This window comes from Bombina bombina, chromosome 5, assembly GCF_027579735.1.
Source record: "Bombina bombina isolate aBomBom1 chromosome 5, aBomBom1.pri, whole genome shotgun sequence".
Classification (NCBI taxonomy): Eukaryota; Metazoa; Chordata; class Amphibia; order Anura; family Bombinatoridae; genus Bombina; species Bombina bombina.
In genome coordinates, this window is record NC_069503.1 from 154,626,754 (window position 1) to 154,648,183 (window position 21,430).

Sequence of the window (21,430 nt, forward strand, 5' to 3'; positions counted from 1 at the left end):
TGTATATACATATATATCTATGTGTTAATATGGGTATATACATATATAATTATGTGTTAATATGTGTATATACATATATATTTATGTGTTAACATGGGTATATACATATATATGTATGTGTTAATATGTGTATATACATATATATGTATGTGTTAATATGTGTATATACATATATATGTATGTGTTAATATGTGTATATACATATATAATTATGTGTTAATATGTGTATATACATATATATTTATGTGTTAATGTGTATATAAATATATATGTATGTGTTAATATGTGTATATACATATATATGTATGTGTTAATATGTGTATATACATATATATTTATGTGTTAATATGTGTATATACATATATATTTATGTGTTAATATGTGTATATACATATATATATGTATGTGTTAATATGTGTATATACATATATATTTATGTGTTAATATGTGTATATACATATATATCTATGTGTTAATATGTGTATATACATATATATATTTATGTGTTAATATGTGTATATACATATATATGTATGTGTTAATATGTGTATATACATATATAATTATGTGTTAATATGTGTATATACATATATATTTATGTGTTAATATGTGTATATACATATATATGTATGTGTTAATATGTGTATATACATATATATTTATGTGTTAATATGTGTATATGCATATATATGTATGTGTTAATATGTGTATATACATATATATTTATGTGTTAATATGGGTATATACATATATATGTATGTGTTAATATGTGTATATAAATATATATTTTTGTGTTAATATGTGTATATACATATATATTTATGTGTTATTATGGGTATATACATATATATGTATGTGTTAATATGTGTATATAAATATATATTTATGTGTTAATATGTGTATATACATATATATTTATGTGTTAATATGTGTATATACATATATATTTATGTGTTAATATGGGTATATACATATATATTTATGTGTTAATATGTGTATATACATATATATGTATGTGTTAATATGTGTATATGCATATATATGTATGTGTTAATATGGGTATATACATATATATGTATGTGTTAATATGTGTATATACATATATATTTATGTGTTAATATGTGTATATACATATATGTATGTGTTAATATGTGTATATACATATATATGTATGTGTTAATATGTGTATATACATATATATTTATGTGTTAATATGTGTATATACATATATATTTATGTGTTAATATGTGTATATACATATATATTTATGTGTTAATATGTGTATATACATATATAATTATGTGTTAATATGTGTATATACATATATATTTATGTGTTAATATGTGTATATACATATATATGTATGTGTTAATATGTGTATATACATATATATTTATGTGTTAATATGGGTATATACATATATATGTATGTGTTAATATGTGTATATAAATATATATTTATGTGTTAATATGTGTATATACATATATATTTATGTGTTATTATGGGTATATACATATATATGTATGTGTTAATATGTGTATATAAATATATATTTATGTGTTAATATGTGTATATACATATATATTTATGTGTTAATATGTGTATATACATATATATTTATGTGTTAATGTGTATATACATATATATTTATGTGTTAATATGGGTATATACATATATATGTATGTGTTAATATGTGTATATACATATATATGTATGTGTTAATATGTGTATATACATATATAATTATGTGTTAATATGTGTATATACATATATATTTATGTGTTAATGTGTATATAAATATATATGTATGTGTTAATATGTGTATATACATATATATGTATGTGTTAATATGTGTATATACATATATATTTATGTGTTAATATGTGTATATACATATATATTTATGTGTTAATATGTGTATATACATATATATATGTATGTGTTAATATGTGTATATACATATATATTTATGTGTTAATATATGTATATACATATATATCTATGTGTTAATATGTGTATATACATATATATATTTATGTGTTAATATGTGTATATACATATATATGTATGTGTTAATATGTGTATATACATATATAATTATGTGTTAATATGTGTATATACATATATATTTATGTGTTAATATGTGTATATACATATATATGTATGTGTTAATATGTGTATATACATATATATTTATGTGTTAATATGTGTATATGCATATATATGTATGTGTTAATATGTGTATATACATATATATTTATGTGTTAATATGGGTATATACATATATATGTATGTGTTAATATGTGTATATAAATATATATTTATGTGTTAATATGTGTATATACATATATATTTATGTGTTATTATGGGTATATACATATATATGTATGTGTTAATATGTGTATATAAATATATATTTATGTGTTAATATGTGTATATACATATATATTTATGTGTTAATATGTGTATATACATATATATTTATGTGTTAATATGGGTATATACATATATATTTATGTGTTAATATGTGTATATACATATATATGTATGTGTTAATATGTGTATATGCATATATATGTATGTGTTAATATGGGTATATACATATATATGTATGTGTTAATATGTGTATATACATATATATTTATGTGTTAATATGTGTATATACATATATGTATGTGTTAATATGTGTATATACATATATATGTATGTGTTAATATGTGTATATACATATATATTTATGTGTTAATATGTGTATATACATATATATTTATGTGTTAATATGTGTATATACATATATATTTATGTGTTAATATGTGTATATACATATATATTTATGTGTTAATATGTGTATATACATATATATGTATGTGTTAATATGTGTATATACATATATATTTATGTGTTAATATGTGTATATGCATATATATGTATGTGTTAATATGTGTATATACATATATATTTATGTGTTAATATGGGTATATACATATATATGTATGTGTTAATATGTGTATATAAATATATATTTATGTGTTAATATGTGTATATACATATATATTTATGTGTTATTATGGGTATATACATATATATGTATGTGTTAATATGTGTATATAAATATATATTTATGTGTTAATATGTGTATATACATATATATTTATGTGTTAATATGTGTATATACATATATATTTATGTGTTAATATGGGTATATACATATATATTTATGTGTTAATATGTGTATATACATATATATGTATGTGTTAATATGTGTATATGCATATATATTTATGTGTTAATATGGGTATATACATATATATTTATGTGTTAATATGTGTATATACATATATATGTATGTGTTAATATGTGTATATGCATATATGTGTATGTGTTAATATGGGTAGGTATATACATATATATGTATGTGTTAATATGTGTATATACATATATATTTATGTGTTAATATGTGTATATACATATATGTATGTGTTAATATGTGTATATACATATATATGTATGTGTTAATATGTGTATATACATATATATTTATGTGTTAATATGTGTATATACATATATATTTATGTGTTAATATGTGTATATACATATATATTTATGTGTTAATATGGGTATATACATATATATGTATGTGTTAATATGTGTATATACATATATATTTATGTGTTAATATGTGTATATACATATATATGTATGTGTTAATATGTGTATATGCATATATATGTATGTGTTAATATGGGTATATACATATATGTATGTGTTAATATATGTATATACATATATATTTATGTGTTAATATGTGTATATACATATATATGTATGTGTTAATATGTGTATATACATATATATTTATGTGTTAATATGGGTATATACATATATATGTATGTGTTAATATTTGTATATACATATATATATTTATGTGTTAATATGTGTATATATATATATATATATATATATATATATATATATATATGTATGTGTTAATATGTGTATATACATATACAGGGAGTGCAGAATTATTAGGCAAATGAGTATTTTGACCACATCATCCTCTTTATGCATGATGTCTTACTCCAAGCTGTATAGGCTCAAAAGTCTACTACCAATTAAGCATATTAGGTGATGTGCATCTCTGTAATGAGAAGGGGTGTGGTCTAATGACATCAACACCCTATATCAGGTGTGCATAATTATTAGGCAACTTCCTTTCCTTTGGCAAAATGGGTCAAAAGAAGGACTTGACAGGCTCAGAAAAGTAAAAAATAGTGAAATATCTTGCAGAGGGATGCAGCACTCTTAAAATTGCAAAGCTTCTGAAGCGTGATCATCGAACAATCAAGCGTTTCATTCAAAATAGTCAACAGGGTCGCAAGAAGCGTGTGGAAAAACCAAGGCGCAAAATAACTGCCCATGAACTGAGAAAAGTCAAGCGTGCAGCTTCCAAGATGCCACTTGCCACCAGTTAGGCATTATTTCAGAGCTGCAACATCACTGGAGTGCCCAAAAGCACAAGGTGTGCAATACTCAGAGACATGGCCAAGGTAAGACAGGCTGAAAGACGACCACCACTGAACAAGACACACAAGCTGAAACGTCAAGACTGGGCCAAGAAATATCTCAAGACTGATTTTTCTAAGGTTTTATGGACTGAAGAAATGAGAGTGAGTCTTGATGGGCCAGATGGATGGGCCCGTGGCTGGATTGGTAAAGGGCAAAGAGCTCCAGTCCGACTCAGACGCCAGCAAGGTGGAGGTGGAGTACTGGTTTGGGCTGGTATCATCAAAGATGAGCTTGTGGGGCCTTTCGGGTTGAGGATGGAGTCAAGCTCAACTCCCAGTGCTACTGCCAGTTTCTGGAAGACACCTTCTTCAAGCAGTGGTACAGGAAGAAGTCTGCATCCTTCAAGAAAAACATGGTTTTCATGCAGGACAATGCTCCATCACACGCATCCAAGTACTCCACAGCGTGGCTGGCAAGAAAGGGTATAAAAGAAGAAAATCTAATGACATGGCCTCCTTGTTCACCTGATCTGAACCCCATTGAGAACCTGTGGTCCATGATCAAATGTGAGATTTACAAGGAGGGAAAACAGTACACCTCTCTGAACAGTGTCTGGGAGGCTGTGGTTGCTGCTGCATGCAATGTTGATGGTGAACAGATCAAAACACTGACAGAATCCATGGATGGCAGGCTTTTGAGTGTCCTTGCAAAGAAAGGTGGCTATATTGGTCACTGATTTGTTTTTGTTTTGTTTTTGAATGTCAGAAATGTATATTTGTGAATGTTGAGATGTTATATTGGTTTCACTGGTAAAAATAAATAATTGAAATGGGTATATATTTGTTTTTTGTTAAGTTGCCTAATAATTATGCACAGTAATAGTCACCTGCACACACAGATATCCCCCTAAAATAGCTATAACTAAAAACAAACTAAAAACTACTTCCAAAACTATTCAGCTTTGAAATTAATGAGTTTTTTGGGTTCATTGAGAACATGGTTGTTGTTCAATAATAAAATTAATCCTCAAAAATACAACTTGCCTAATAATTCTGCACTCCCTGTATATTTATGTGTTAATAGGTGTATAAACATATATATTTATGTGTTAATATGTGTATATGCACATATATGTATGTGTTAATATGTGTATATGCATATATATGTATGTGTTATGTGTATATACATATATATTTATGTGTTAATATGGGTATATACATATATATTTATGTGTTAATATGTGTATATACATATATATTTATGTGTTAATATGTGTATATACATATATATGTATGTGTTAATATGTGTATATACATATATATTTATGTGTTAATATGTGTATATACATATATATTTATGTGTTAATATGGGTATATACATATATATTTATGTGTTAATATGTGTATATACATATATATTTATGTGTTAATATGGGTATATACATATATATTTATGTGTTAATATGGGTATATACATATATATTTATGTGTTAATATGTGTATATACATATATATTTATGTGTTAATATGGGTATATACATATATATTTATGTGTTAATGTGTATATACATATATATTTATGTGTTAATATGTGTATATACATATATATGTATGTGTTAATATGTGTATATACATATATATTTATGTGTTAATGTGTATATACATATATATTTATGTGTTAATATGTGTATATACATATATATGTATGTGCTAATATGTGTATATACATATATATTTATGTGTTAATGTGTATATACATATATATTTATGTGTTAATATGTGTATATACATATATATGTATGTGTTAATATGTGTATATACATATATATTTATGTGTTAATATGTGTATATACATATATATTTATGTGTTAATATGGGTATATACATATATATTTATGTGTTAATATGGGTATATACATATATATGTATGTGTTAATATGTGTATATACATATATATGTATGTGTTAATATGGGTATATACATATATAATTATGTGTTAATATGTGTATATACATATATATTTATGTGTTAATGTGTATATACATATATATGTATGTGTTAATAAGTGTATATACATATTTATTTATGTGTTAATATGTGTATATACATATATATGTATGTGTTAATATGTGTATATACATATAGATGTATGTGTTACTATGTGTATATACATATATATGTTTGTGTTAATATGTGTATATACATATATATGTATGTGTTAATATGTGTATATACATATATATTTATGTGTTAATATGTGTATATACATATATATGTATGTGTTAATAAGTGTATATACATATATATTTATGTGTTAATATGGGTATATACATATATATGTATGTGTTAATATGTGTATATACATATATATGTATGTGTTAATAAGTGTATATGCATATATATTTATGTGTTAATATGTGTATATACATATATATGTATGTGTTAATATGTGTATATACATATATATGTATGTGTTAATATGGGTATATACATATATATTTATGTGTTAATATGTGTATATACATATATATTTATGTGTTAATATGTGTATATACATATATATGTATGTGTTAATATGGGTATATACATATATATGTATGTGTTAATATGGGTATATACATATATGTATGTGTTAATATATGTATATACATATATATGTATGTGTTAATATGTGTATATACATATATATTTATGTGTTAATATGTGTATATACATATATATGTATGTGTTAATATGTGTATATACATATATATGTATGTGTTAATATGTGTATATACATATATATGTATGTGTTAATATGGGTATATACATATATATTTATGTGTTAATATGGGTATATACATATATATTTATGTGTTAATATGTGTATATACATATATATTTATGTGTTAATATGTGTATGTACATATATATTTATGTGTTAATATGTGTATATACATATATATGTATGTGTTAATATGTGTATATACATATATATGTATGTGTTAATATGTGTATATACATATATATGTATGTGTTAATATGTGTATATACATATATATTTATGTGTTAATGTGTATATACATATATATGTATGTGTTAATATGTGTATATACATATATAATTATGTGTTAATATGTGTATATACATATATATGTATGTGTTAATATGGATATATACATATATAATTATGTGTTAATATGGGTATATACATATATATTTATGTGTTAATATGGGTATATACATATATAATTATGTGTTAATATGGGTATATACATATATAATTATGTGTTAATATGGGTATATACATATATAATTATGTGTTAATATGTGTATATACATATATATTTATGTGTTAATATGTGTATATACATATATATTTATGTGTTAATATGGGTATATACATATATAATTATGTGTTAATATGTGTATATACATATATATTTATGTGTTAATATGTGTATATACATATATATGTATGTGTTAATATGTGTATATACATATATATTTATGTGTTAATATGTGTATATACATATATATTTATGTGTTAATATGTGTATATACATATATATTTATGTGTTAATATGTGTATATACATATATATGTATGTGTTAATATGTGTATATACATATATATGTATGTGTTAATATGGGTATATACATATATAATTATGTGTTAATATGGGTATATACATATATAATTATGTGTTAATATGGGTATATACATATATAATTATGTGTTAATATGTGTATATACATATATATTTATGTGTTAATATGTGTATATACATATATATTTATGTGTTAATATGGGTATATACATATATAATTATGTGTTAATATGTGTATATACATATATATTTATGTGTTAATATGTGTATATACATATATATTTATGTGTTAATATGTGTATATACATATATATTTATGTGTTAATATGTGTATATACATATATATTCATGTGTTAATATGTGTATATACATATATATTTATGTGTTAATATGGGTATATACATATATAATTATGTGTTAATATGTGTATATACATATATATTTATGTGTTAATATGTGTATATACATATATATGTATGTGTTAATATGTGTATATACATATATATTTATGTGTTAATATGTGTATATACATATATATTTATGTGTTAATATGTGTATATACATATATATTTATGTGTTAATATGTGTATATACATATATATGTATGTGTTAATATGTGTATATACATATATATGTATGTGTTAATATGGGTATATACATATATAATTATGTGTTAATATGGGTATATACATATATAATTATGTGTTAATATGGGTATATACATATATAATTATGTGTTAATATGTGTATATACATATATATTTATGTGTTAATATGTGTATATACATATATATTTATGTGTTAATATGGGTATATACATATATAATTATGTGTTAATATGTGTATATACATATATATTTATGTGTTAATATGTGTATATACATATATATTTATGTGTTAATATGTGTATATACATATATATTTATGTGTTAATATGTGTATATACATATATATTCATGTGTTAATATGTGTATATACATATATAATTATGTGTTAATATGGGTATATACATATATAATTATGTGTTAATATGGGTATATACATATATATTTATGTGTTAATATGTGTATATACATATATATGTAAGTGTTAATATGGGTATATACATATATATGTATGTGTTAATATGTGTATATACATATATATGTATGTGTTAATATGTGTATATATATATATATATATATATATATATATATATATATATATATATATGTATGTGTTAATATGTGTATATACATATATATGTATGTGTTAATATGGGTATATACATATATAATTATGTGTTAATATGGGTATATACATATGTATTTATGTGTTAATATGGGTATATACATATATATAATTATGTGTTAATATGTGTATATACATATATATGTATGTGTTAATATGGGTATATACATATATAATTATGTGTTAATATGTGTATATACATATATATTTATGTGTTAATATGTGTATATACATATATATTTATGTGTTAATATGTGTATATACATATATATGTATGTGTTAATATGTGTATATACATATATAATTATGTGTTAATATGTGTATATACATATATATGTATGTGTTAATATGGGTATATACATATATAATTATGTGTTAATATGTGTATATACATATATATGTATGTGTTAATATGGGTATATACATATATATGTATGTATTAATATGTGTATATACATATATATGTATGTGTTAATATGTGTATATATATATATATATGTATGTGTTAATATGTGTATATACATATATATGTATGTGTTAATATGGGTATATACATATATAATTATGTGTTAATATGGGTATATACATATGTATTTATGTGTTAATATGGGTATATACATATATATAATTATGTGTTAATATGTGTATATACATATATATGTATGTGTTAATATGGGTATATACATATATATGTATGTGTTAATATGTGTATATACATATATATGTATGTGTTAATATGTGTATATACATATATATGTATGTGTTAATATGTATATACATATATATGTATGTGTTAATATGGGTATATACATATATATAATTATGTGTTAATATGTGTATATACATATATATGTATGTGTTAATATGGGTATATACATATATATGTATGTGTTAATATGTGTATATACATATATATTTATGTGTTAATATGTGTATATACATATATGTATGTGTTAATATGTGTATATACATATATATGTATGTGTTAATATGTGTATATATATATATATGTATGTGTTAATATGTGTATATACATATATATGTATGTGTTAATATGTGCATATACATATATATATTTATGTGTTAATATGTGTATATACATATATATGTATGTGTTAATATGTGTATATACATATATATTTATGTGTTAATATGTGTATATACATATATATGTATGTGTTAATATGTGTATATACATATATAATTATGTGTTAATATGGGTATATACATATATATAATTATGTGTTAATATGGGTATATACATATATAATTATGTGTTAATATGTGTATATACATATATAATTATGTGTTAATATGGGTATATACATATATATAATTATGTGTTAATATGTGTATATACATATATATGTATGTGTTAATATGGGTATATACATATATATAATTATGTGTTAATATGTGTATATACATATATATGTATGTGTTAATATGTGTATATACATATATATATGTATGTGTTAATATGTGTATATACATATATATTTATGTGTTAATATGTGTATATACATATATATAATTATGTGTTAATATGGGTATATACATATATAATTATGTGTTAATATGGGTATATACATATATATAATTATGTGTTAATATGTGTATATACATATATATGTATGTGTTAATATGTGTATATACATATATAATTATGTGTTAATATGGGTATATACATATATATGTATGTGTTAATATGTGTATATACATATATATTTATGTGTTAATATGTGTATATACATATATATGTATGTGTTAATATGTGTATATGCATATATATGTATGTGTTAATATGGGTATATACATATATATATTTATGTGTTAATATGTGTATATACATATATATGTATGTGTTAATGTGTGTATATACATATATATTTATGTGTTAATATGTGTATATACATATATATGTATGTGTTAATATGTGTATATACATATATAATTATGTGTTAATATGTGTATATACATATATAATTATGTGTTAATATGTGTATATACATATATAATTATGTGTTAATATGTGTATATACATATATAATTATGTGTTAATATGTGTATATACATATATAATTATGTGTTAATATGTGTATATACATATATAATTATGTGTTAATATGTGTATATACATATATATTTATGTGTTAATATGTGTATATACATATATATGTATGTGTTAATATGTGTATATGCATATATATGTATGTGTTAATATGGGTATATACATATATATTTATGTGTTAATATGTGTATATACATATATATGTATGTGTTAATATGTGTATATACATATATATGTATGTGTTAATATGTGTATATACATATATATTTATGTGTTAATATGTGTATATACATATATAATTATGTGTTAATATGTGTATATACATATATAATTATGTGTTAATATGTGTATATACATATATATTTATGTGTTAATATGTGTATATACATATATATTTATGTGTTAATGTGTATATACATATATATGTATGTGTTAATATGGGTATATGCATATATATGTATGTGTTAATATGTGTATATACATATATATGTATGTGTTAATATGTGTATATGCATATATATGTATGTGTTAATATGGGTATATACATATATATTTATGTGTTAATATGTGTATATACATATATATGTATGTGTTAATATGTGTATATACATATATAATTATGTGTTAATATGGTTATATACATATATATTTATGTGTTAATATGTGTATATACATATATATGTATGTGTTAATATGTGTATATACATATATATGTATGTGTTAATATGGGTATATACATATATAATTATGTGTTAATATGGGTATATACATATATAATTATGTGTTAATATGTGTATATACATATATATGTATGTGTTAATATGTGTATATACATATATATGCATGTGTTAATATGTGTATATACATATATATAATTATGTGTTAATATGGGTATATACATATATAATTATGTGTTAATATGTGTATATACATATATATATAATTATGTGTTAATATGGGTATATACATATATAATTATGTGTTAATATGTGTATATACATATATATAATTATGTGTTAATATGGGTATATACATATATAATTATGTGTTAATATGTGTATATACATATATATAATTATGTGTTAATATGTGTATATACATATATATGTATGTGTTAATATGTGTATATACATATATATGTATGTGTTAATATGTGTATATACATATATAATTATGTGTTAATATGGGTATATACATATATATGTATGTGTTAATATGTGTATATACATATATAATTATGTGTTAATATGGGTATATACATATATAATTATGTGTTAATATGTGTATATACATATATAATTATGTGTTAATATGTGTATATACATATATAATTATGTGTTAATATGGGTATATACATATATATGTATGTGTTAATATGTGTATATACATATATAATTATGTGTTAATATGTGTATATACATATATATGTATGTGTTAATATGGGTATATGCATATATATGTATGTGTTAATATGTGTATATACATATATATGTATGTGTTAATATGGGTATATACATATATAATTATGTGTTAATATGGGTATATACATATATAATTATGTGTTAATATGTGTATATACATATATAATTATGTGTTAATATGGGTATATACATATATAATTATGTGTTAATATGTGTATATACATATATATGTATGTGTTAATATGTGTATATACATATATATTTATGTGTTAATATGTGTATATACATATATAATTATGTGTTAATATGTGTATATGCATATATATGTATGTGTTAATATGTGTATATACATATATATGTATGTGTTAATAGGTGTATATACATATATATTTATGTGTTAATATGTGTATATACATATATATGTATGTGTTAATATGTGTATATACATATATATGTATGTGTTAATATGGGTATATGTATATATATGTATGTGTTAATATGTGTATATACATATATATGTATGTGTTAATATGGGTATATACATATATAATTATGTGTTAATATGTGTATATACATATATAATTATGTGTTAATATGGGTATATACATATATAATTATGTGTTAATATGTGTATATACATATAATTATGTGTTAATATGGGTATATACATATATAATTATGTGTTAATATGTGTATATACATATATAATTATGTGTTAATATGGGTATATACATATATATTTATGTGTTAATATGTGTATATACATATATATTTATGTGTTAATAGGTGTATATACATATATATTTATGTGTTAATATGTGTATATACATATATATGTATGTGTTAATATGTGTATATACATATATATGTATGTGTTAATATGGGTATATGCATATATATGTATGTGTTAATATGTGTATATACATATATATGTATGTGTTAATATGGGTATATACATATATAATTATGTGTTAATATGTGTATATACATATATAATTATGTGTTAATATGTGTATATACATATATAATTATGTGTTAATATGTGTATATACATATATATTTATGTGTTAATATGTGTATATACATATATATTTATGTGTTAATATGTGTATATACATATATATTTATGTGTTAATATGTGTATATACATATATATTTATGTGTTAATATGTGTATATACATATATAATTATGTGTTAATATGTGTATATACATATATATGTATGTGTTAATATGTGTATATACATATATATTTATGTGTTAATATGTGTATATACATATATATGTATGTGTTAATATGGGTATATACATATATAATTATGTGTTAATATGTGTATATACATATATAATTATGTGTTAATATGTGTATATACATATATAATTATGTGTTAATATGGGTATATACATATATATGTATGTGTTAATATGGGTATATACATATATATTTATAGAGAACACAAGGTCCCCATAGACCACAATGTAAAGGCACATTTCAGTGCTGTTTTTCTCTAACACCCCACACCCGCTCAATTTAACCCCTAAAAAAATGCTTAGTGCAGTTATTGTATAAAAAAAAAAAAAAATGTTACAATTTTTTATTTTTTATATAAAACTATAACGCACATTATTTTGGGCCACATTTTAAGAATTAACCAGAGATTGGATCTCTGGTTAATTTTCAAAGCGCTAACTGCTACCGCGATTAAATTCATCACATGTGTAATTAATAATGTTACATCATATTGCATTATTTTTTAAATTAGCATTGTCAAACAGTTTGAACACTTAACTGAAATTATGAAAGAGCATTCTGATGATCATATCTTAGCCGTGTACATGTTACCCTTTCTAACATACGATTGGAGTTTGGTTGAATTTTTAACAGACCGAGTACACAGTTTTAAAAAAGTTTCCAATTTACTTCTATTATCAAATTTGCTTTGTTCCCATGATATTCTGTGTTGAAGAGATACCTAGGTAGGCATCTGGAGCACTATTTGGCAGGAAATATTGCTGCCATCTAGTGTTCTTTTGCACATTTTTGAAAAACTGTTGCTATATAGTGCTCCAAAAATGGGCCGGCTTCTAAACATACGTCCATGTTTTTCAACAAAAGATAGAAAGTGAACAAAGAATGATTTTTTTTCATAATTGAAGTAATTTAGACATTTAAATAAAATTGCATGCTTTATCTGAATCATGAAAGAACATTTTTTGGTTTTCATATCCCTTTAAATGTAATATAAATAGGGGATGTTATATATATATATATTATACCTTGCATCTCTAACTGGTGTTTTTATCTTTTATTATAAAACATTATATAGTAATTGCATAACACCATTAAAGAATAATAATAACTAAAATAATATATTGACTGTGATTATAAAAAACTACACTAAATTTACAACACTTCATGCAGTATACGGATAACCAGAGATAAAAAGATTAAATATGTTTAATATTTCATTTCTATCTGTCATTTTCCAATATTTTGCCATTTTGTCGTCTCCTTTTCTTGCCAGATCTGACCCTTAATGGGAATCCCCTAGTGGCTCTTCAGTAGAATAATACAGTTTTCAGAGAGACCACAATATCTCTTTCCATTGACTGGAGTACCATTAAGAGAACTTCACAGAGAGAAATCCGATTAAAGGAAACCATGAAACAGCTATTACAAATGACACATAAAACATTCCCCTAAACAGTCACTTTTCTAAATATTTCCCACTTCATTTATTTTTTTTAACAACTGTTGATTGTTTGTTGAACACACTGACATTTTGCAAATGAATGTTACATTTCAGTATATCAAATGTAAATGTAACTATCAAATATTAAATGTAACATTAGATTAAAAACTCATTTGAAAGGTCAGTATTAGCATTGAAATCCTAATTTTGATATTTGAAATGTGACATTCAATATACAAATGTTATATTTAATATTCCAAAAGCTTGACATTCACGCTATTGAAACATTTGAATGGTAGAACAAATGCCAAGGTATTCGTACTACCTATAGCAATTTCCAAGGAGCCTTGCTTGTTTTTTTGTTTTGTTTTTTTTAAAAGACAGAGCTGCTAGAGTCTGGTAGCCAATGGGTTAAGCCTATGGGGTAGATTTAACAAATGTCGAGCGGATATAATTCACAATAGCATACGCATTTATCATTGCACAAGCATTTCTAGGGAACTGTTTATGCAATGCCACCCCCTTCTCAGCTGCGGCAATCGGCCGCTAGCAGGTTTTTTTTCATCATACTGATCGGATCGGGATGATTTCAGTCCGCCACCTAAATCTGATTTATCAAGCCCTTCTTTCCCCTTCACTCGTGGAAACCTGCAGTCCATGCCCTTCCCTGCCCTGTTCTTCACCTCCTAGTTGGAGAATTTAAATCTCGCCTGTTCTCTTCCAACCAGGGAGAATGACAGCTTCTGCCCGCACGGGATTGGCTATGCGCTGGCAGGGGGCAAGGTAATATGCTCCTGTCCGCCTGTGTTTGTTAAATCGAGCCCTATATGTGTTTGACTCCTGCAAAATGGTTAGAGACATGGGCCTATATTTATCAAAGTCTGGCGGACCTGATCTGACAGTGCGGATCAGGTCCGCCAGACCTCGCTGAATACGGAGAGCAATACGCTCTCCGTATTCAGCATTGCACCAGCAGCTCACAAGAGCTGCTGGTGCAAAGCCGCCCCCTGCAGACTCGCGGCCAATGGTACGCCAGCAGGGGGGTGTCAATCAACCCGATCGTATTTCATCGGGTTGAATTCCGGCGATGTCTGTCCGCTTGCTCAGAGCAGGCGGACAGGTTATGGAGCAGCGGTCTTTGTGACCGCTGTTTCATAACTGCTGTTTCTGGCGAGCCTGCAGGCTCGCCAGAAACACGGGCATCAAGCTCCATTCGGAGCTTGATAGATAGGCCCCATGTTATCTACCCATATGGTAATTCACATGAGAGTGGCAGCATATATTTAAAATGCTGACTAGAAAATATAACAGAAACTTCTCTATGTAATAAAAATATTTTACCTCAAAATTTCTTCAGCTTTCCAGAGTAAGTGCTCTGTGAATAGTTAGCCTTCAGCTGCTATTTTTTTACTGTCATCTGCATGGTGGGGAAAAAGCAGCAATCAGCATCATTAGGTTATTGTGATCTCATTAGATTTCACCATAATCTTGGGAGAGTTCATAATAAACTTCCTTGAACTGAGATTGTTAATAAAATGACTGTGACTGCATATGCCAGAAAGCACAACCATTTGCAAGTCCTGGAACAAACATCATGAGCTGCTTATAATTTCTTTACAATAGTGTCTTGGGGTACAAACAGTCTTCCTTTTTTGCATAGAGATGTTTGTGTGACATTTTCTAGTCAGCTTTTTTACATACATACTGCATCATTTTATACTGATTCAGCATTTGAGTAAAATGCCCCTTAAACACATATGTAAAGTACCATGTTGGAGTCTCAGGCATTGCAGAACCCAAATAGAAAATTTGCAAATTAGAATGTGCCTTTAATGTAGATTAAATTCATGCTGACCTAACACACTCTCCACACAGAGTATATATGGGGTGGTCTCTTGACATAATACATTTTTAGTCCAATTTGTGGACTATTTAATCCGGTTCTTTTTTTATTCTGTGTTGTAAAATAGCATAGAATATTTTACAGGTATAGCAAACTTAAGATTTTCCCCTGTAGAGCTTATTATTTATCCCTGGCTTTTACTAAAAGTCTGTAAAGATCTCCCAGCTGTCCATAAAGGGACAGTCAAGTCCAAAAAAACCTTTCATGTTTCAAATAGGGCATGTAATTTTAAACAACTTTCCAATTTACTTTAATCACCAATTTTTCTTTGTTCTATTGATATTCTTAATTGAAAGCTAAACCTAGGAGGTTCATATGCTATTTTCTTAGACCTTGAAGGCCGCCTCTAAACTAAATGCATTTTGATAGTTTTCACCACTAGAGGACATTAGTTCACGTGTTTCATATAGATAACATTGAGCTCATGCACGTGAATTTACCATGGAGACAGCTCTGATTAGCTAAAATGCAAGTCTGTCAAAAGAAATGAAATAAGGGGGCAGTCTTCTGAGGCTTAGATACAAGGTAATTACAGAGGTAAAACGTGTATAATTATAACTGTGTTGGTTATGCAAAACTGGGGAATTGATAATTAAGGGATTATCTATCTTTTAAAACAACAACAATTCTGGTGTTGACTGTCCCTTTAATGTTCTTTTTACTTCATAAAAGGGCAAAAATAAAATGCTGTAATTTGTTAGAATATTTTATTATTATTTTACTTTTACTTGTATATAACTATTTATGTAACCACTGCAAGGGTTAGCCAATGAGAAAAGACATATGTGCGTATTTACCAAACACCACCTATCTCCCATCAGTGCATTGCTGTTCTGGATCTGACTTGATAAAGTAAAAATTAAAGTTTCATGATCCAGATATAGGGTTGCCATATTGCTGCTTTAAAGAGGGACGTATATGAAAAATACATTTGTCAGGGTTCTTATAATGGTACATAATTCAAGCATTTCTTTAAACAGCCCCTGATATATGTATTTTTCATGTGTCCCCTTTTAAAGCGACAATATGGCAACCCTATCCAGATAAAGCATGCAAAATTTTTTTTAAAAAAAAAAAACCTTTCCAAAATGCTTCCATTAAAGTGAATGTAAATTCAGATGAATCGGTACCCGGTTTTTAATAATCCTATTAAAAACAAGGGCACTTTAATTCATCAAAATTTACATTTCACTAATTTTCTTCAAATACTTACCTTTTAATCCTGACAGCCGCTGCAGTGCTTTCTCCGCCCATCGCAAGCCCTCTTCGCGGGTCCAAAATGACGAATTCGGCTTCCTCCAATCACGGCGTTGCCTCAGGCCATGATTCCCCCGGGGGGGAAGCCGTGATTGGAGGAAGTCGGATTTGTCATTTCTGATGTATGAAGAGGCTTCCGATGGCCTGGGGAATCGCTAGAGTGATTGTATAGGTTAAAAGGTAAGTACAGTATTTGAAGAAAACAAGTGAAATTTAAATTTTTATTAATTAAAGTGCCCTTGTTTTTAATAGGATTATTAAAAACTGGGCACTGATTCATCTGAATTTACATTCACTTTAACAAAATGTGCACATTCTTTTTATATGCATGTTTTCTATGGTTTCAGCTCCTACTGATCATGTTAAAAGTGCACAGTATATACATACAGTATCTCACAAAAGTGAGTACACCCCTCATATTTTTGTAAATATTTTATTATATCTTTTCATGTGACAACACTGAAGAAATAAAACTTTGCTACAATGTAAAGTAGTGAGTTTACAGCCTGTATAACAGTGTAAATTTGCTGTCCCCTCAAAATAACTCAACATACAGCCATTAATGTCTAAACCATTGGCAACAAAAATGAGTACACCCCTAAGTGGAAATGTCTAAATTGGGCCCAATTTGCCATTTTCCCTCTCCGGTGTCATGTGACTCGTTAGTGTTACAAGGTGTCAGGTGTGAATGGGGAGCAGGTGTGTTAAATTTGGTGTTATCGCTCTCACACTCTCTCATACTGGTCACTGGAAGTTCAACATGGCACCTCATGGCAAAGAACTCTCTGAGGATCTGAAAAAAAGAATTGTTGCTCTACATAAAGATGGCCTAGGCTATAAGAAGATTGCCAAGACCCTGAAACTGAGCTGCAGCATGGTGGGCAAGACCATACAGCGGTTTCACAGGACAGGTTCCACTCAGAATAAGCCTTGCCATGGTCGACCAAAGAAGTTGAGTGAACATGCTCAGCGTCATAGCCAGAGGTTGTCTTTAGGAAATAGACGTATAAGTGCTGCCAGCATTACTGCAGAGGTTGAAGGGGTAGGGGGTCAGCCTGTCAGTGCTCAGACCATACGTCGCACACTGCATCAAATTGGTCTGCATGGCTGTTATCCCAGAAGGAAGCCTCTTCTAAAGATGATGCACAAGAAAGACCGCAAACAGTTTGCTGAAGACAAGCAGACTAAGTACATGGATTACCGGAACCATGTCCTGTGGTCCGATGATACCAAGATAAACTTATTTGGTTCAGATGGTGTCAAGTGTGTGTGGCGGCAACCAGATGAGGAGAACAAAGACAAGTGTGTCTTGCCTACAGTCAAGCATGGTGGTGGGTGTGTCATGATCTGGGCCTGCAAGAGTGCCGCCAGCACTGGGGAGCTACAGTTCATTGAGGGAACCATGAATGCCAACATGTACTGGGACATACTGAAGCAGAGCATGATCCCCTCCCTTCAGAGACTGGGCCGCAGGGCAGTATTCCAACATGACAACGACCCCAAACACACCTCCAAGACGACCACTGCCTTGCTAAAGAAGCTGAGGGTAAAGATGATGGACTGGTCAAGCATGTCTCCAGACCAAAACCCTAATGAGAATCTGTGGGTCTCTAACATCCACCAGCTCCGTGATGTCGTCATGGAGGAGTGGAAGAGGACTTGAGTGGCAACCTGTCAAGCTCTGATGAACTCCATGCCCAAGAGGGCTAAGGCAGTGCTGGAAAATAATGGTGGCCACACAAAATGTTGACACTTTAGGCCCAATTTGGACATTTCCATTTAGGGGTGTACTCACTTTTGTTGCCAACGGTTTAGACATTAATGGCTGTGTGTTGAGTTATTTTGAGGGGACAGCAAATTTACACTGTTATACAGGCTGTACACTCACTACTTTACATTGTAGCAAAGTGAAATTTCTTCAGTGATGTCACATGAAAAGATATAATAAAATATTTATAAAAATGCAAGGGGTGTACTCACTTTTGTGAGATACTGTATATGCATTTTGTGATTGGTTTCATGGCTGTCACATGATACCATGGGAGGTGAAATTGTATTAATGTTGAAATTTGACAAAAAATATTCTAGTGCTCATTTTAAAATTCAAAATAGGTGCTATTGCAATGCATTTTTATTGTGTATTTGTCAATTATTCAATTCTACTGTTTACTGTCCTTTAACTCTTTGTACTGTATGTTATATGCAACATAAAAGTGCTCTATCATATTAGAGATTTTTATTTTCCAGGTGTATTTCCCTTTAAATGTCTCTGCATCTGCATATATCTAATAAACGTATTCTCATAAATATATCGGCATGCAGTTCTAATTAACGTTCTCTCTCTCTGTAGAATATTTTGTTCATGATTCAGGGCTGTTTCTAAAATCAGTTTCTTGTTTTATAGGATACTTATTTTCTCTCTGTAAAAGCTTTATACACAGTTGGATACAGCACTTCACTTGTTGCCCTTACAACTGCTATGGTAATCCTATGTCGTTTCAGGTAATTTGACTTATTTATATAGATATTCCTATCTTTATTTGTAAATGATTATGTTTTATCTTCACATCTTTACACTCAGTGGACCTCATTGCAATATAATACAGTTTGTTATGTGAAAACATATAATTCAATTTGGGTGGTTATTGGCTTCATTTTCTATGGTATTCCAGTTCATTAGAAATGTGGCTATTCAAATTAGTTGAGGTAAAATTTACAAATTTACAAAAAATAATTTTCTTATACTCAGTGAGTAAGCATAT

The 21,430-nt window shown here is 26.0% G+C and overlaps 1 protein-coding gene across 1 annotated transcript in view; it reads left to right on the plus strand.

The window, feature by feature from the left end:
- The window catches only part of ADCYAP1R1 (ADCYAP receptor type I), a 490,746-nt gene that overhangs the window by 321,744 nt on the left and 147,572 nt on the right, over nt 1-21,430 (plus strand). Inside the window, 1 exon segment of the mRNA XM_053715660.1 lies at nt 21,073-21,170. Within this exon segment, the coding sequence (XP_053571635.1) occupies nt 21,073-21,170 (98 nt within the window).